Below are 20,972 nucleotides of genomic sequence, written 5' to 3' on the forward strand. Positions count from 1 at the left end.
ATATTACTTATAAGGTCGCACTCACATTGCACACAAAGTGCTCGCCACAAATGAACCACGATACCTTGCTGATCTCGTCAAGGGGCATAAACCATCACGCGAACTCCAGTCATCCTCACAGCGGCTCACTAACCGTCTGGCACGCTCTTCCTTCCGACATTAGGAAGCCATTTTAACACGTTGGCTTTCACGACCAATATCATCCATAATAAAGGGTTTTTTGGGGGGCTTACAGCACGTAAATATAAATGTGTCGTTAAACCCGCCACCACCTGACACAGCCAATTAGTAAGGTTTGTCAAGTAAACAGAACATGGCAATTCGTTACTAGTGGTGGGTTTAATGACACATTTATATGTATGCGATCTAACCCAAAACAAACTATATTATGGATTAGGAAGCCACTGCAGCTATGCACTTAAATCTAGACTGAAAACTCCTTTCTTTAGAACTTATTTTTGTGTTTATACTCTTTGGTTCTTTCGGTAAAGTCACGTAGGTATAAAATAAAATAAATCACGACGTTTCGATCGCAATACAAACGGTCGTCCTCAGGCAGAAAAAATATAACCCAGCAGTGGATCTGTGTTTAGTTTGCTGTTCTTCCCCCACCACTCTGATCAGCAAAGATGGCTACATTGGGTGCGAAAGAAGTTCAACATACTTACATATAAGAAACATTTTTCTATTCACAGCCGACTACGAGGGGTCCGGGTCGGAACATTACAGAAAGTCGACCAAATGTGGGATTTGCCTGTACGGATCTGAATGCGATGAGGATGCTGAGGATATTGGGTAATGAACCTTCCATCTTCCTTAACATGCATGTGCTTCATCGTTGCTGACCCTCAAATTTCCATTATCATTCGAGGTTTTTTGGCAAAGATTAAAAAAGTACGAGGCCAAGTCGTGTGTTGGCAGGAAAGCAGTTTCCACCTGAATTGGGTGGAAAAATAAATAAATCGTTGCTTTCTTTCCGTGTTTTTTTTTTGCTGAAAATCTGTACAAAAATTGTTTCTGCTAACACATGAATCAGGCCCTATATTTTTCTCGAGTGTGAAAAAAACATCACATTCCTGTGCTGCTCTGTGAAGGTTACTCCTGTGGCAATATATCTAGACAAATAGCTGAGGTGTGTCCTCTCTCAATGGGGTGATTAGCTCAAAAGTTACACCGTATTTGACTCATGATCCAGTCTCCTGACTATTCGCAGTGACGTAAGAGTTATATCTATCTCACCTGCACATTTGATTCGGTTCTGTCAAAACATGTGTCCAAGTGGATTATGATGGAATGGTTATTTTTTTTCAACATTTTACCTCATGGAAGCCATATAAAAAACCATTGATTAAATGCACTAAGTTCAGAAGCTAAGATATGGCTAGCCATGTTCAGAGGGAGGATCACAAATTCGCTGTCAAGGCTCTCATCTTATCCACGCTCTCCCACCTGTGCCTTTCCATCACTCCAGCAGATGTTATAATCTCCACAGTATTCCCTTCTCCCTGACCCCTATATAACCCCAAGGCCACCTTCCCCCCCTCCCCCGCCTGATGGACTGCACGTGCCTCCGGCCAGCAGGTGCGTGTGCAACATAGACTGCACGGGACACAACTCCAACCCCGTGTGCGCGTCAGACGGGGTGTCGTATGAGAACCCCTGCCTGGTGAAGGAGGCGTCCTGCATGAAGCAACAGCTCATTGAGGTCCGCTTCCTGGGGAAGTGCAATCCAGGTCGGTGTCAGACACAGGAATCACATTCAACCCCCCATCCATTCCCATCCTCAGATCACAGCGAGCTTTTGTGACTGGCAGCCCCTGAACCTAAAGAGTGACTTTCCCTCCTGCGGTTTCTTCAGAGCTCCATGTCCTGTGGGTGACCCATGTGGTTCACATAGAAAATATACCTTTTCTCCACATTACTGCCGACTTCTTGGAAGCACGTGACACACACGAGAAGGCTGTTGTCATCAAATAATGCAAAGATGAAGAATGTCAGTGTCAGCGTAATCACTACACGGTTTATATATGGTTACAGACGTGTAGTGGTGTTATTTCACACGGACAACTTATTTTTTTCCTGTGTCACTTTATTCATACAGAACTCATCGCGTTCAACACCATGTATCTCTGTCGCAACTCTTCCTCTTGTACTGCTCGTCTGCTATGCTCCGCTTGCTCTGTTAGCCTGCTATCTTGCACTCTGCCAGCTTCTCCACTGCTAGCCTCTTACTATACACTCTGCTAGTTTCTCTACTGCTAGCCTTCTCACACTCACACTTCGGATTCCGCTAGCCTCTCTACTGCTAGCCTGTCTACCCTCACTCCTCCGACCTCGCCCTTGCCTCCAGTGGGGGATCAGCCAACACAGTGGGAAAGGACAAGGTGTGGAGAGCGTGGTCCCGGACTTTTCTTGTCTTCACTCCAACCAACTCAACCCCTCTGCCTCACACATTCCCCTTTTATCCTCCTCCTCATTAAGTGCCCCTAGATGGCCCTCATTAAGCCAGCGTACTCCCCACGCCTCACGCGTGGGGGGTACGCATTTGCAGCCAGCCAATCACTGCCTTTTTCCATAATTGCTGGCGTCTCTCTGTCTGCTGTCAATCAGGCCACCCACCTGCACCTGCTTATCCTTAGCTGACCTCACTGTCTGCAACCCCATACGTAATGCAACTGCTGTTTGCAAACCCTGCGCACGGTACGCCACTACAGACGTAGTAAATGAAATGCATGGTGAGAAAACACTTTAAGATGCGGCGGAGAAAGCATGATGAAAATAGCATTGCAAGATGCCTCTGCAGTGGGAAATGCTGGCCGGAGGTGGGCAAAGATGGTAAAAATGCATGATCTTTTTCTTCAACCGAGCACATTTATCAAGGGGAATTCTAAAAGCCATGATGATACGGACAAGGGATAAGAATGTGCTTCTTTTGTTGGGTGTATTTTAAATGTGAAAAAACAAGCTTACATTTTCACAAGTTTGTTAAGAACAGGATGGGAACATTGTATTTTGGCCTATACTCGTGGTCATTAATGTACTTTTCTGTTTCACACGAACATGTCTCTCTCACCATTCATTATTTAGTATTTCTGTCAAAGGGCATCGCGTATTAAAGAACATGACTTCCTTCTTTGCACCTTTATGATTTGTTTGCATGCACATTTCATGAAGTAGACCGGTGTTAAATCAATCATGTTCACGAGTCAAATGTTAGAGTTCTAACACATTGTGTCACACTTTCTTTTTCTATACCACATGCAGTGCTAACAATGTCGACAACTAAATTACTACCCCAGTGTGCTTTATAATGACATCGTATGGGTACGGTAAAGTCACTTCAATGTAAACCGCCTGAATTAGTAATCCCAGATAAAAAAAATACACCAACATGTAAATGAGTATTTGTCTTGTGTTCGGATAATAATGATTTATTTTTTAAATACAGAATTCTATTCAAAAAAGAAACCTTACCCAGACTATAATGCACTCACATTTCTTGTGTGGGTGTTCAACACATTGTGTTAAAGTGGAATCCTCATTCAAATTCACGAACCTCATACAGAGTACTGATCACATATGTTAATGGTTAGACAGTGCCAGTGGAGATTTTTTGCCAGCAGTAATTCATGAGCTGTGTTAGTTATACGTACTGTACTTGCTCAGATTTTTGTTCATATTAAGAATATATTGTGCACTGAAGCTAAACTTGATTAAAATGATCCAACAAATACTTCAGAAAGGTCCACACTTCCCATAAGCTTTATAAAAAGAGACTGATGGTAAAAAAAGGTTCGAGAAAATAATGTTCAATGCCCCGCTGTCAATAAAATAAATATTATCTTTCTCATGGATCACATTTACTTATTGTCAGCTGCTTACAGGAAGAAACATCTATCGTAGTTGGGATACACTCAGTGCCATGCTGATATTAATTTCAGAAGTATGCAAAGTCAAAAGTTAGATTTGGTACTTTCAGAGAAAACGTGGGACAAAAATAAGTAATTAGCCACGTGTTGGTGCACGAGCGAGACCAACAGTGTCCATCTGGTGGGTCTGGCATCTTGTGGCCCATGAGGACAAGAGATCCGTGTCTCTGCAGAATGGCTCTCAAAGCCAATTATGGGCCTTAGAACCAGCATGATTCTTAATTCGATTTTGTTTGCAGCTCTAAATTGGGTTTTTTTAAACCACTGTCCATAAACCAAGGGTTTCCACTGGTTGCTACTCACTTAATCAACCACAGTTGTGTGTATCGCACGTCGTACATCCACGTTATTTTGTTATGAAAAAAAAACAGATTGAATTGCATCATACGTGATCATTATTAATGAACACAGTAAACTAAATAGACACAAGCGGTTACATTTTGCATTTTAAACTCAGAGGTCTGGCTGAGCCCATCACTGAAGAGTACGTAGTCTGGTCTTTGCACTCAGAGAGCAAGGTTCACCACAGTGTCTCCATCGCATTGATGTGGCTTTTTGTTCTAGCAGACAGCACCCGTGACCAAGAAGAGCCAGTGGTGAGGGACCACGGGGAGCTATGCCCTGAGAGCCTCCAGAACTATTGTCGCAACGGACAATGCCATTATTCGCACACGCAACGCCATGCCTCCTGCATGTGAGCAACACACGCACCACATGTGAGCCATACACTCAGGCACAAAGATCTTCTGCTCGTCCCCACTCTTGTGACAGGTGCCATTAGTGAGCAACTATTTGACCCTAAAATGCATCATGTCCACTGTGGATTTCTGCTGACAGTTATGCAATTATATTAAATATATTCAAAACATTTGGGAGATTTCTTTGGCTCCTAAGGTCACATAAAGCCACACCAGGGGTAATCGTAGTCAGCCTTCATATTCCTGGCGCTGACATTAATAATGCCACACAAATGTATAATTGTAATCTGGGTTAACGTAGGGAAGACACTCAGGTTTGGACACCTATTTGCCAATGCTAAGTATAGATTTTGTTTATATTCTGCACAACGACACAAATTATTCTATGTCATATATATTGTATAAATCTCTGTTGAACTCGGACCTATAATTAAAAGAGAGGGTCCTTGCCTAGAACATCTGGCAATGCATTGATTCAAGCAAGCCTGGCTCTACTAATGAGACACTATGTGAAAACTGGTCCATGGGTTGCTGAAGTGATGCACTCCCAGAAGGCTGTTAGCCCAATTGGTTGTGAAAGAAACACTTTAAATATACAAAGGAGACATTGCTTATGTTTTTGGTTATTTACAGTCTCCACGACAAAACAAAATTATTATGCTGTGTTACATATAGACGAAGCTAAAGCTAGGATAACGAGGAGGGTGATGCCATGAGCTCACCAATACGACGCCACTCCTCACTATCCTCGAGTGCACTCAATCAATTGTGCAAACTTGCATGCACTCGCGCATCATGCGAACGCTAAATAACACTGAAGTCAAATTAATGGTGACCTTCTCGTCTTCCACCCCAACCCCGTTGGGCCTCCTTCCCACGCGCGGCTCGTGGCCCGGGCAGCTGCGACCCAGGCTTTCTGGGCCAGCAGTGTGAGAGTGAGGAGAGCAGCATGCTCTACGTGATCCCTGACGGAGACAACCTCCGCTACGTGCTCATCGCCTCGGTGGTGGGCGCCGTGCAGATCACCATCACGTTCGCGCTCGTCGTCTGCGTGGCCAGGTGCGTTCCCAAGCCAGGCGCCATGGTCCAGTTCACGCATGGCAATCTTATTTTTGTTGTTACAGAGCAACTTTTGCTAAGACTCGTCAAGGTGATGTCACTGTATATACCTGCCTGACAGCTCTGCCGATGTAAGCGGTAGGATGCTCAAGTCGTGAACCCTTCATTGTACCATTGTACCTTCGTACCACGTTGTAAAAAGAATTGTCGCAAAAATATGCATCGCGATTTTTTTTTTGCTTTGAAAATCGTGCAAATGATTTCAAACTCGGCAGCTTCAGCTTAAATTAATGAGGTTGAAGACTATGAGTCTCTGTCTTCTCTCAGTTCAGCATCACTTGCCTGCTGCTATTTTGAGCAAAAACAGTGAGATGGTGTGGATTGGATTGGTTTTTTTTCGGCATAAAAAACCCCAACAAAGACCGTGTCTAATGTGGCTGGACTCCACACCGTCAACCATCCACTCCTTTGCGTCGAGAAGTGACATCACTTGTAGTTATGTTTCTAGGCTTATGGAGGACTTGAGGTGCTCTGAGCATAAATCTGAGCATATTACTTGTTTGAATGGGTGACACTTGCTGTGTGTTGCTCTGTAAAAATTGCAACATGGGGATTAGACGTATAGCATCATCAATGATCAGTTGGCAATATTAAATAATGATTAAGCATCATTCGGGACAATATTATTTACACATTAAATAATTATTCCTCATTATAGTTATGTCTCTAAGTATAGGAATGAGGGTTGGCATATACTGAGAGTCTCATCACTCAGCTCATAGGAAATTGAAACAAATCCTAACAGTACCTGTATTCTCAGTCTCCATCTTTACAGTTAACTTCACATTGAAGTTTATTTTATGTGTTACAAGGATGATCCCGTCTAGCCAGGTGCCCAGCTATTTTAAAAGGGAGATCCGTGGTGCGTGAGCACATCAGCAGCAGCAACAACAACAACGACAAAAACATCGATTTTGCATGGAACGAGTACAGGGTCCTTGAGGAATACAGTATTGCACAACTAACGAACTAGGAATTTTACGTTGAATTTACACATAATCCTTCCGATAGCTTCTAAACAACAAATTAATACCTACCATCAGTACTAGGTTGAAACACCCTTCCCATTGCTATCACTGCAGCAAACTTGCGTAGTGAATTCTGGGATTTATTTTAGACACACACCTTCATCCTTCGATATTAGAAATTAAATGTTGCATTTATATTACTATTTTTTTGTAATATGTAAATATGTTTATTTCGTTATGCAAAAAGGTTCCATTGTATTACCTTAGATTTAGTTTATAAGAATTTCTGAACGTGAGCAGTGAAATCCTGAAAAAATACCTAATTAGTATTGTGTAGCTTGATACAGTAGTGCATAACATTGATATTTTAACCGAGTTAAAAAAACGGGTTTCAATGTATTTTAAAAAGGCAAAAAAAAACATTTCATTAATCCATTACATCAGGAGACAGACTTGACAGCTTGACATTCATACCTTTCCTGTAAATAACGCAACATTGTGGACTTTAAATCGTAAACCCGTACTCTTATACAGCAGTTATCCAGCTTAAGGCATCCTGGAGCCTTATAGGCATTCCTATTGAAAGCTAACCCGAAACTTGTTTTTGTTATAAGCCCATTCATTTGTTGCCTTGCCTCCAGGTCACTCTGCCACCAGTCTTACCTCATCGTGGGGAAAGTAATAAGTAACAAAATAGATTAGCAGACAATGTCTCCTTCATATTACCTCAGAATCAGTCACCAGCAGCAGTAGCAGCAACAAAAATCCTTTACCGCAATAAAGCCATCTGTATCCCTGGGCATAAAATCCTCTTCTACGACTTCTGCGTTTCATTTCAAGCCCCACTGCCTGTGCGGATTTTTATACTAAGATCACGTTTAGCTGTCTGGGTCGTGTATTTTTTTCCCTCTGGTTATTTCTTTTCTGCCTCCGTATATATATAGCTTTTTATTTGTTGCTTGACTCCAACACAAAAAATAATACTTTCTCTGCGGGAAAAACAAGGAGAGGCTTAGATGATCTGAATCTGCCCCAAGGTATGTTTTCATTGGATTTGGGGACCCAGAAAACTCGAACATTGGCATTGTCCCAGTGGGCCTTGTGCATGGGAATGGGTGCCGATATACGGAATGTCACTCTTGATCAGAATGTAACATTATTTTTTCGTGGGGTTTCGTCGTCGGTGGATTACAACACGTTGATCTATTGATTGATTTAAACACATCAAGCTCATAGATATAGTACAGGTATTGGGAGTTTGTTTTGTTATTGGGAGGTATGTTTAATTTCTTTATTATCCAGGAACAAAACATCCCTTTATCAGCATGACACAAACAGCACCACTGACCTTCACTCCTGACTCAGTACAATCCGACGAAAGAGAGGATATGCCGATATATTACGTGTAGTGCTTAATTAAACAGAACATCTGTCGAGTCAGTCTACCCTTTGTAGTCAAACAGCAAGCCAGGAATATCTTCAAAGCTAATTTTCACTCTTAGAGGGTCAGCTTCAACAGATTCTTGCATCACGTGTCTTTTATCCATATAAATTATCTTTGCTAAATGTTCGAAAATAATTTACTTCGAATAACAAGGCTGTGCAATCTTCGTCGAGCATTCTTTGCTCTACAATATTATTCGCTTTTGAGATCAACCATTATGGATTTCCACGGATAGTCATCTCCAACGCATCTCTCCACCGTGTCACCTCTTCTGTCCCGCCTCTCCCCCTTCCCTTTTCTCTTCATCTCTCCAATTCTCCCCGATTGCCTTTCCCCTTTCCTCCTCGTGTCGTGGATACTTTCACGATCGTCCTTCCTTCAGAACGTCTCTTCTCTCCTGTATATCTGTTCACTTGTTCTTCCGAAAAGGTTTTCACACCCATAGGCATATTTTTCCTCCTTCTAGAAGAAGTCATGCATATGAAGCAACTGTTTATTCCCCTTGCAGAAGATTATATTTAGTGGAGCATCTTCCTCTGTTAGAAGCTGTGCAATTAGGTTTCATAAAAATGTATTTGTTCATTTTTTGGCAATCTAGCATTTTTGGCAGAACCTTCACCGAAAGAGCCGTTATTGAACACCCACATTTTATTTGATGTCTGTCCTTCATACCGAACAGTTGATGGACCTTTGCAGAAAACAAAGAGATTTGTAAATCTTACAGTAAATAGCCACTGTTTTTCACATGTCCTGGCAGCTAGTAATCCGCAAGACCTTCAAAGTCACCAAACCTAAAGTCTCCACTGTGAACTTCTGACCTCGAAAAGTCTGTGCATTTATATGTCTTGGAATTGTTTTAACTTTAAACCTTTTGGTCTTGGCAGCCTTTTTTTCCCTCCTACAGATATTATTTGATGTGTTCATTGAGGCTTGACACACTGTATAAGCAAGTTGCCATAGTGATTGCCTGTACGTTGATGCTGTTGTTCTTTGTTGTGGCCATGTTCTCTGGTGGTGCAGTGTCTTTAAATCCATACAAATTTTATGACTCCATATAAATTATTTAATTACATATCCTGCCCTAACTGCTGTGGTAGCAAAATCTGCACGCACAGGCCAACCTCGCATGTAATAAAGGAATGCATTATTTTTGTTCGGGATATTAATATCAAACTCGAACAGTTGCAGAGACTAAGGAACACAAATGTAACGAAGCAAAAACACGCCTGTTTTTCCCAATTGACATGAATACAAGAGTAAGTCATTAATTTACCCTGAACGGCAGATTACACAATGTATTTTTATTCATCTGAAAAAACAGCAAAATAACGATGTATCAGCCTTTGCATTGCTGTGCCTTCCGATCTGTATTGGTAGCAAATAAAAAAAAACAGCCATAATTTGCACTCTGCATACTGGTAACGATATCTTCCCAACAACTGCTGCTGTTGATAAAAGTGTGGCTATGTGTGCACGTACACTGTGCTGAGTGTGTGTGTGTGCTTATGGAGCAAAGCCTACAGTCCAATTAGTTTTCCCCATTTTATGACCCACTGTATACTTGGCAACACTATAAATAAAATAGGCTTGCCAGATAGAACCTGGTCAGCATAATGCAGTGAACTCCCAACATTCCGAGTTGTATTCCCAGCCATCGCTGACACCAGTGTCAATATCTGAACTGATCTTCTTCCCCCCTCCTTCATAAACCTGCACTGACCAGTATGGTGACGTATGGTCAGAGAATCCCCATGGCCTTCATCCAGCAGTAAATTGACAAAAAGCTCAACATTATAAATAAGAGTACTTGTAATTTATATTTTAGTTGTAAATATGTCGGCTAATTTTGTTCCAACAACTTGTCAGGTTTCTTTGATGATGTCGACAATTATACAGCCTTGTCTCGGAGCTCTGTAAACTCAATACAGACAGACCTCGCTTAGCGCGATCCGTAGAACACTGATTTGTTATGGTGCTTATTGTCCTAGGGAAAATATCTACAAAAAAATGAAATTAAAACATCTATAAAGCGCCTACCAGTGAGGACTGCTTGAGGAAATGTACCCACCCCCATAATTAGCTCAGTATGTTGAACCAACCAGACCACGCCCCCCCCCCCCCACAATTTGGTTATCACAATTTGTGGTCACGATTTTTTTTATTAGATTTTTTTCAATATTATTACAGTATGTTTCACCAAGTGAAAACTCACGAGACCAGGAAAGAGTTTCAGGCTCCACCTAAAAGAAATCTCACAACATAAATTTTTACTTAGGGCATCACTAAGACCTGCATTGGAAGTAAAGCAGCTCTAACCTCATCTCCCACCATTGCCTTATAGGAGTACACTAGAATGCACTCGTGACTACAATACATACTACTTACTGATGTTATTCTAATAAAATGTTATTTCTATTAATGAAATCATATTTACCATCTATATTATTAGCACTCTTACTGATAACCCAATGAAGCCCTCGTATATTGCGCCTATCCTTTGCGGACTATGATAAGGCATTTGATTCATTGTAAATTGATGCTGTCATCCAGGCTCTTACAAACCGAGGCCGATATAAAAATGTAATATTAATTTTAAAAAATGGAACAGCTAAACTGAAATTGTGTGAAGAAAGTAGCAAAATATTGGAAGGTGAACAAGAAAAGGATACACACTTTCACAAAATGCACCATTAGCAGATGTGTTACTAAAATCTTATCTGAGAAACAAAAGCGCAGGTAATGGCATAGTGATTATAACACAACATTCTGATTGGAAATTAGAGAATTACAGTGATACCTCGGTTCACGAACTTAATTCGTGAACTGACACTGGTCGTGAACCGAATTGGTCGTGAACCGAGGCACATTTTCCCATAGGGTTCAATGTAAATCCGGTTAATCCGTTCTGACCCTTTTTTTTGGTTTTTGAAGCACAAAAATATGAAACAAATGACAATACACATTACTGTAGTACTGTACAGTATAGTAATGTATAAAGAGAGAACACTAACCTTGCTTGAGATGACTTCTGGCATGGAGGAAGGCAGGTGGGAGGCGGGTGGGAGACAGTAAGCACTCAAACGGGTGAACTGTACAATACAGTAAGTACAGTATTGTACAGTATAGTAGTACAGTACAGTACTGTATGTGCTAAAAAGCACACCAAAAATCAAAAAGTCACTGAAAGTGTCTTCACAGTACTCACAGTACTTTTTTCTGTGTCTCTGCTTCTCTCCACGATCTTCCTACAGGAAGTCACGACCATGTGACAGCCTGGAATTAGCATAAAAATGGGCGCGGCTCCTGTTCGTGAACCGAAGCGGAGTTCGTGAACCGGAGCATATTTTTATGAAATTTTCTGTTCGTGAACCGAGTTGTTCGTGAACCGAAGCGTTCGTGAACCGAGGTATCACTGTATTTCAGAAGGCCGCCAAAATTGGGCTGAAGATAAAACTGGACAAAATAAAGGCCATGTACAACAATTTCACTAAACAAGTGAAGATATCTATCAGAGGGACACTATTGAAAAAACACTTAGGGCAGTGCTTAAAAGTGGACCAGCATGTGAATAAAGAGACGGACAAGAGAGGGTTGTGCTTTTATACAACTGAAATTTATATTGAAGAGCAACGTTAAGCAAAAATGTTCCTAAATAATAATAATGGCACTGAATTTATCAGTGTGTACTGTATTGTCTGACATGGCATATGAATCAGAAACATGGACGTTCACAAGAAAAATGAAATAATATCTGAAAAAGTACAAAAAAGTGTGCAAAAGTGCATGCTTATAATTATAATGAGAGACAAATATAGAAATTTTGGGATTAGGGAGTATACATAAGTTAGAGACATCATGTTGACTGAATTGGTGGGCTTGGTCAGGACGAGCTACTAGAATGGATGATACCTGCTGGTCAATAATAATGACAGAGTCGCAGCCAAAGGAGGTTACAACAACAACCGCCATTCACCACTAAGTGGCGGTGACGTCACCACGATGCTTGTGCCAGGCTATGTGCACGTTGAGGCCACATGAAGTGTCGAACACCTGCTGACAGGTGTTGGGGCAGACCAAGGTGCCACGGGTCGACTGACTGAGATGACTGGCTGATACACCACCTGTGCCCCCTACTGTGCTAACTTGCTGTGCTTTATCCACCCGGCGCTCCAGTCGTTGTTGTGAGCTTTGCTCCTCCCCCCTCCGCTGTTGTTGGAGGGCGACTGCCTCCAATTGTCCAGTAGCGTCTTTCACGAGCCTCCTCCACAGAGGCCGATCTTGACACCGCTGGTACAAGTCATCGGCAAGTCCACTCAGCTCCACATCCTCCTGTGCCACATCACTCCATCTCTTCTCTAGCCCGTGCCGCGCCCGTTTAGGCCCCTCGATCTGGCCAACAAAAGCTGTTTAGGCATACGGTGGCTGGGCACGTGGGCTACATGACCCAGCCAACGCCGGAGGAGCTCACCAATGGGACTTTGTCCAGATCTTTCAAGGATATGTGAGCTCCTCACACAATCCAGCCTGGTTAAACCCAGGATGGATCGTAGGCAGGCCAACCTAAATGTTTCTAAACGGTGAAGATGTTCCATTAGGGGGGTCCACGTTTCACAACCGTAGAGCAGGGAAGGAATGACTGTGGCTGAGAAGACCTGAATGTTCGTGTGGAGCGACAGACCAGGTAGCTTCCACACAGCGTTACACAACCGATGAAAAGATAATGCTGCTCCACTGATTCAGAGTGGGACCTCTGCTGTCAAACCGGAGCCAGTCATGAGCACACTGCCTAGGTATGGGAAACTCTCCACTCTCTCCACAACTGCCATACCACCAATTGGGAGTTGTGGGGGTGAAGTGTCCGATGGTACAAAATACCCAGGCAGATGCTTAGTTTGGTGAGGCTGATGATAAGTCCCCACCTCTTAGTGGCAAGCTCCAGGTTCAGCAGCAGTGCCTCCAACTCCTCCTCTGTATAAGCAGCAATTACCAGATTATCGGCATACATAACATGGTTAAACAATAGGAAGTCATCCCTTGACCGCACCCGGGCATCGATCAGCCTCCCATTGTATCTGTACCAGATGAAAATTCCTCCAGTACAGCTATTGAAGGCTTCACGAACTACGTGGTCAAAATAGATGTTAAATTATGTGGGAGCCAGAGGACATCCCTGTCGCACCCCAAAGTGAACAGGGAATGGCTCCGACTCCCGGCCACGTAGTTTTACCCGGACTCACTCACCATTATGAAGGTCCTTAATGATCGTGAGCAGCGGGTCAGGGACTTCGAAAGCACGAACAACCCAGAGCCCAGGCCTACTGATGGTATCATAGGCCTTGACCAGGTTAATAAAGCAGAGATGTAGGTCTTGTTGGAATTCCTTACAACTCTGCTGTAGCAGACGGACAGAAAATATGGCATCTGTGCAGGACCGCCTTTTCCTGAATCCGCATTGGGGCACCGCAAGCCTCTCTTCAGCGTGCCAGGCAAGGCGATGTTGAATCATCTTTTGCCAGGACCTTTCCCGGCAAACGGAGGAGTGAGATGCCCCTGTAGTTGTTACAGTTTGTGTGGACCCCCTTCTTAAAGAGGGGGACCACCAGGGTATCCTTCCAATCCTGCAGAACCCGTCCAGTGGTCCAGACTGTTGTTATAATGTCATATAGGGCAGTATGTGCACAAACGTCACCCTCGCTCAGCATTTCGCTTTGGAGATCATCTCTGCCTGGTGCATTTCCTGGTCTCAGGCTCTGGATCGCCTTCAGTACTTCCTCAACAGTTGGCACCTCAGCCAGCCACTCACAGGGGGTGACTTCTTCTTCCAATATTTGAGGCACTGCAGCCTCAGCAGGATCATCCCCACTTTGTCCCATGATGTTTTCCAGGTTGAGGGATTTCCCTTCCCCCAGGAACTCACAGAAATGCTCAGCAAATCTGCAAATCTGTTTCTGGGGGTCAGAGATTGGATCACCGTTCTTTCCCCTAACAATGGTAATAGGTGTGGCGCTGCAGGTTACTTTTTTGATGGAATTAAAGAGTGATTTGTGACCACGGGCCATTGAGGCAGACTCAATCTCCTCAGCAGCGCCTCACGGCTCTCCGAACCTCCGAGTGAAGGTTGTGGTAAGCCTCCTCATTCTCTGATGTGGGATGCTCTAGATGATGAGAGTGGGCCTGTCGCTTTTTCTCAGCCAGCCTGAACACCTCCTCTGTCAGTCAGGGTCTCTGAGGTCTTGAACGTGTACCAAAAGCAGCCATTGCAGCTGTATGAGCCACAATCCTAAACCTCACCCATTTCCCCTCGACATCAGGAGGAGTGGGGGATGATGCCAACCCCAGCCGCAAGCGATGATAAAATTCTCGCTGGCAACTTTCATCAGCTACTATGGGTTTTAATGGGGTCCTGGGTGTACACCCACCACCGGAGTGGAAGAATGGCAGGTGCATCTTACAGATGACAAGTCGATGGTCAGTGGGCAGATCAGCTCCACGGTCGGTCCTGGTGTCAAGGACCTGGGCCCACATCTGCTGTTCCGTCATTATTTAGTCCAGCAGATGTTCTTGCTTGGACCCGCCATGCATCCATGATGTTGTGTGGATGCGCCGATGCTGGAACAGCGTGTTTGTAATTACAAGCCCATGGGCTGCACAAAAATCTAACAGCCTCCTACCATTGTTATTGAGCTGATCTGGCCCATGTCTTCCAATCACTCCAGACCAGGTGCTAGCATCATGACCAACTTGGGCATTGAAGTCACCCAACAAGATCACTCTATCTCGAGGGGCCACTTTAGCCAGCACCTGTGACAGGAGGTCATAGAAGGCATCTGACTCATTGGCTTTGCCTGCATCCCTCCATGGATGTTCATCTTCGGTGGGGGCATAAATAACCACGACCACCACTCCTTGCCTCTGGTTGATGGGAAGGCGAGCCCAAAATAGCCTGGAACTTACAGTTTCACACACCTCACCGCCATGCTCCCACGCCCCCTTTTGTTCAGAATAAGAGCCACGCCTTATTGTTTGGCAGTCTCCTGCCCCAAGTAGAGGACTGTCCACCCCTCACGGTGGCAGGAGCCAGAGCCGGTCAACTGGACCTCCTGAATACCACAGAGGTCCAAGCGGTACTGGTCCAGCTCCCGACAGAGGAGTGGCAGCCTCTCCTCCATAGTGAGCATTTAAACATTCCACGTGGCCATCCGTAGTGGCTTTTTGCTGGAGCCCTGAGGGTAAGGATCCAGTCTCCGCTAAATGGGGTATGGCCAGGACACGTCATAAACGCCTGTCCCCCCAGGGCCTCTGGCACAAGATTAATACATGTTTTACCTCATAATTTAGTGGTAGGTAAATTGAAGGTGGAGGGGTCACCAGCCTCTCGCACCCATCCAGAGCCCCCATTTGGACGCTGTGGTGGTTACAAACGCCATGAAGGGGAAAGGCCAATCTCAATTGGTCCTCCCCCATGGCACTGCCCACCACAACATTGCCGTTGAAGCGAACACACCCGAGAGGACATCCATAAGGTAGACGTAGCGATGTAATCAGCTCATGTGTATGTGTTGGATGCATTGTTGCATCGCAGAATTGTGAGAGATGACTGCTTGATGAGGCTTTCATGCAGTAGTGAATTGATCATGGCTGATGATGATGAAAATTAATATTTTCTTTAAGTTACATTACAGTGACCGTGAGATTATGTACGCATCCTTGCAAATCCGGATTTTTGTTGTTGTTATCCACGTGAAACCTCGCTTAATTTAATCCAGATTAGCGGCAATCCACTGTTTAACACATGCACACACGGATACATTTGTGGATGCATACATATGCATTGTGATTCCCAACGCAGGTTTTCTTACTCTAATCAAGTAATAAACAAAAACGTATAATATTTGAGCAAATCCTACTGTCTTGATAAGTGAAGTATTCCTGTGTGTGATATTATTTATGTTATAGTTTTAACTGCACTCAGTCATTAACAAAAATAACAATATCCCTCTGCTCAAAATTTATGGAGACAGCAAACACGGTGCACAGATAAAAATGCAGCACATAAACTATGAAAACTTGATAACCCTTAACACTAGAATTCATTTGGCTTTATATTGTAATGACATATTCGAGTACAACAAAACTGTTTTTTTCTTGCCTTGTCAGGAGATGCCCGAAAAACAGAAGACGGCGGTAAAAGTGAATTGTACGCTTTCTTCAAAAAGAACAACAGAAACTTCAAAGTGTGAAACACTCCAATGGCTCACTTCCCATGCCACCAGTAAACCTGCCCATGGCATTGATTGGGAATAGCCACTTTGGGATCACTAATACAAATGTGATGTGTTGGTGGGGCTTGAGAGAATTTTTAAGAAATCAAGTTTGCAAAGAAAAGTTTTTTTAAAGCATTCACCGCAAGGCTCTCACATGTCTCCCCATATCCCATGATGCCCCTGCATCCCCGTGACCCCATGTTGAACATCTGAACGCTGTGCCATCTGAGTAAGTGAGTACGTGCGAGGTGCCTGTCCTCACCATGGCCCTGTGATGAGGATTAACTTGAGAGCCAGCGCTGCACGTCGGTTCATGCGGCTCGCTTCATGTCCCACTATTCATTGTAAATAAACAGGTGAGGCGTATGTTACATCGCCTTACTTGTTTATCGATGAATTATTATTACCTACAATCTGCCAAGGCAGTACATATTTATATCGTTCGATGTCATTTATTTCTGTGGTGAGTTAATATATTGTCCACTTTTCTATTTATTTTCTTTTGCCAACTTTCATTTTGCATAACGAGTCGACAAAATAAATTTTAACGTGTAAGAAAAGGTTGGGTTATTCTTAAATGGCTACTTTGCCAATTGCTTTTGTTTATATAAACCCATGTACAGTAATTACCAATAGTGTGCAGAATCATTCCCCTCTGGTAATGCGTTTGGATAAGCCCTCTGCTAGTTTGGAAAGCTGTCGTTGTTGTACGTACTGATCTGTGTGTTCAATAAGAAGTGTAAAAACAACTATAATGGGCAAACCCAATGTTAAATTACCCAGCAAGGCCCAGTGGCATGCACACAATCCATAGAAGGGCGGTGGGGGGGATGGAGGACAAAGAGGTTAAAGAATTCCTACAAGGTTGCTAAGCAAATCGTTAATTTGCATACAGCATGACTGCTACGACCCAGATGTGCCATCCTGAACGATCCACAGATTACATACACGGAGCTCGGCTCATAAACCAGATTATTGCTCCTGCAGGTACCCCCTGGAGCAGGATTTTGTGCAGGCCACTCATGAGGTCACTTCAAAATAGATCGTGTAGAATTCCTTTCTTAAATTTGCTTCAAGCATCTGTTTTTTGTGTGACCTGCTTGAAATTGCAAAAAACATGTAAATAAAATGAGTTTTGTGTTGTTATCGGCTGTGCTGTTATTTGCCCATAATGTTGTGGCTCGCGGAGTGCATTATGCAGTGAAGTGTAGACACATTTTGCCTGCCAACCACTGCACGAACAAGTAACTGCCCATAAAAGATCTTTATTACATAATTTCTCAACCTCAAATATGTTGCACACTCGAAATGAAGGACGTGGGCAGGTGTTCCAAATCGAGGGCAAACACATTTATTGTGGTAAATCTGTAAAATGCAACAGCACGTGTGTCACACACAACAATCTTCAACCGAGTTGCCATTAACCATGTGACTGGTGTCCAAGTGCGGTTAATCAATCACAGTTTATCTTAAGCCAAATTCTACTATTGATAACCATCTTTGTCTTTAACAGTAACCTTTGCACTTCACTATTCACATATTACTTTAATCCTAAGCTGTATGTCTATCTATATCATCAACTTGCATTGGTATCTTACACCCATTACCTGTATTGTATGTGTACAATATACGTACTGTACTTGTCACAATTGGACCACTTACGACTGTACATGTGTTCTATTCTCAATAGCATTGCAAGTAGTCATACTCTGGGTGCATGGACATGGTTATAGAATAAACAGTATTAGGGTTAGAGAATTACAATGACAGTACGTAATTACAGTACGTCATCCTTTACAGTGCACAGTGCTAAAACCCCTCCTATTGGATATATCACAAACTAACAATTCAAAGCCAAGCTTGAAGTCTAGAAGAAGTCTAGAACATTTATATAACGATGAAAAACAACCTTTGAGTCCTTTACCTGTAAAATGCAACAGCACGTGTGTCACACACAGCAATCTTCAACCGAGTCGCCATTAACCATGTGACTGGTGTACAAGTGCGGTTAATCAATAACCCTGCCAGCCCCCTACAGGCCCAACTCCGTTATCGCATGCTGGTGTACACACATGCATCGATGTACTGCACAGCACATAAGGACTTTCACAAAACCACACTTTACTCCCTTGCTGCACGAATAAATAATTAAAAGAGTGGTCCATTCCTAATGTGCCACAAATGTAAAAAGCTTGCTGGTAATCATGACTTGTACCAATGACTTAAATTCCATAAAAGGCAGGTCCAGTAAAGACCAGGCAGACGAGAAGGATTTTCATCAACGATGCCGTGTTGTTTTACAATCTGCTAACAGATATTTTTGCACTGCCACAGCTCGCTGATTAAAGCTTCTCGCATTCCCTCCCAATGCGTGTGCCGCCACCTAATGGTTGAACAATTTGAGGCCAGTTCTCTTAGCAGCAGATTGAGCACCGCATAACAAATGCGGCGCTCCCAGACTCCACAATCCCACGCACTGCCCCTTCTCCTCCTCCTCCCACCGTTCCCATCTCCACCCACGTTCCCCCGCCCCCTCCTCACTCATCATCTGCCAAATCCGTCCCTGCTGGTTGTGTGTGGGCTACAGGGTGTGGCTGCCACATCCCTTGCACGCCATCTGCATAGTGTTATGCACGCTCATGTGAGTCTTTCGTCCATGTCGCTCAAAGTGCTTTTTTTTGGGGGGGGGGGTGGATTATGCACATTCATTCCCCACATTCACACACAATCGTATGGATGCCTAACAATAATAATGATTTGTATGTCCGATTGAGAAGGGCCATTTCCCGAAACGTCACTTAAAATATATTTTCTTTGTAAGGCGGTGTCATTGACGAATGTGTTCTTTGTGCTTGTCCACCACTGCTAACACAGCATCATCAAATACTTTGGGTCAATAATATGCTTCGCAAGACAAGCATGATATTTTAAAACAGTTTGGTAATGGTACTACCATGCTAATTATACACATTACGTTAATGATCCCGTAATAATGTTTGGGAAATGCAAATATTTCAATAATGTACGTTGCTGCAATATACATTAATATTTTAGCTGCTGCAGACTACTTTTATTGTGCATTTCTAGTTCTTAGCCTCGGGCATGACAATACCAAGAATTATCAAACTTAGATGTAGATAAAGCCTGTTGACTGAAAACTGATGGTGATGATAACTTGTGAACGGATTTAGGACCCTTTGCTGGCCCCAAGCATCTTAAACGCAGTGTATTGGTACAGATAGATGACGGTGGTTGTTAAGATGATGATAGCATCAGCCCTGCTGGACATCTACAATCGTTATTACAATTGTATGTCCACTGTTGCCACAACAGGCCGTTTCTTTGGCAAAGATATTGTGCGGAGGACTGTGCCGCAAGCCCAAGCCAAACAGGACGAATGTTTCAAATAAAAATTTCAACAAACCTCCCCCCACACACGCGCACCAGAACCCACGCCCCAGTCCGCATAACCACGCGTTGAGAAAACAAAAAATACACTCCCAAACCAGGAGGACCCAGTGGTCATGCATTGCTGATTAAGACAAAATAAAACTCCGTATGCTCTGTTGGTGTGTCTTGTTTGGGTAGTGGGAAATCAGCCCCTTCCAAATGCAAAATGCGTAGTCAAGTCGAAATATGTTGCTAAGACCTTTCATGCGTAGGGGGTGAAAGCTAGCACAGAACACACGATGGAAACACGCATATACTGTTCGTCATTCTGTGTAGCGTTTGACATTTGTTTATAGTTTTAGCATTGTGTCGTGAGCCATGCGTTTTTGTATGCCTCCCTTTAGACAAGTTCACTCTACAGGGTTGGTGTGGATAGTGCCCTTTAACACTACAACCAATAAATCTGAGCTTGAGCAATATTATCAGTGGACAACTATAAGATTATTCTCTTGAAAACGTGAGGCCTTCCCAAAAATATGTTAAGACTAAAATAAGTATTAATACACAATAAAAAAAAAGCATAACCCTACATCCTTCGTAGATGCTTAAATCCTTCTTTAACTGTGCACTGCGCAGTGGCGTGTCGATATTGGGAGATGCTGCGTATTGAAAGACAGAAAGGTTCAGGCACACTTGAAATAACCCCTATCCCAAGGGCTTTGGCCACGCCCGTGTGTCATCTCCTGTATGACACAAGTCTCTGGATATTGCTGCCTTATAATGGTGCCGGCACAATATTAAATCTGTGGGATCTGCCTATTATATGTTGCGTGTGTTTTAGTATATATGAGGTAAAGATCAGATTCCACCTCTATACACCTATATTTATAACAATATAAAAGTCCTTTATTACTCTACTGCTGGATGAAGGCCTCCTCACGCCATGTCCGTCATGGGGATTTTTTGTACCATGCATGTGTGGGTTAGGTTTTTACATTTCACTTTTGGCACAGGTGAAAGCCATTGTTCGTTTTTGATGGGAATATGATGAAGGAGGGGGAGGGACAGGACCGATTCAGACATTACCACCACTCACACACAGAGTGGGGGCACTGCATAAGCTAAGCAAGAGCTTGTGGGGGTCCACACAGCTCAATTGG

General features: G+C 43.3%; 1 protein-coding gene across 2 annotated transcripts in view; it reads left to right on the plus strand.

Moving 5' to 3' along the window:
- Nucleotides 1-17,568, plus strand: part of LOC144943205 (tomoregulin-1-like) — a 61,954-nt gene extending 44,386 nt beyond the window's left edge. Inside the window, exons 5-9 of one of the 2 annotated variants that reach the window (XM_078870485.1) lie at nt 696-795; nt 1,582-1,733; nt 4,494-4,623; nt 5,528-5,686; nt 16,316-17,568. In XM_078870485.1, coding sequence (XP_078726611.1) covers nt 696-795; nt 1,582-1,733; nt 4,494-4,623; nt 5,528-5,686; nt 16,316-16,346 — 572 coding nt within the window. In that variant the 3' untranslated portion in view covers nt 16,347-17,568. The remainder of the gene's footprint in view (nt 1-695; nt 796-1,581; nt 1,734-4,493; nt 4,624-5,527; nt 5,687-16,315) is intronic. The other variant, XM_078870495.1, reaches the window with a different exon arrangement.
- The last annotated feature ends 3,404 nt before the right edge of the window (nt 17,569-20,972 follow it).

This window comes from Lampetra fluviatilis, chromosome 2 (assembly GCF_964198595.1).
Source record: "Lampetra fluviatilis chromosome 2, kcLamFluv1.1, whole genome shotgun sequence".
In the NCBI taxonomy this organism is placed as follows: domain Eukaryota; kingdom Metazoa; phylum Chordata; class Hyperoartia; order Petromyzontiformes; family Petromyzontidae; genus Lampetra; species Lampetra fluviatilis.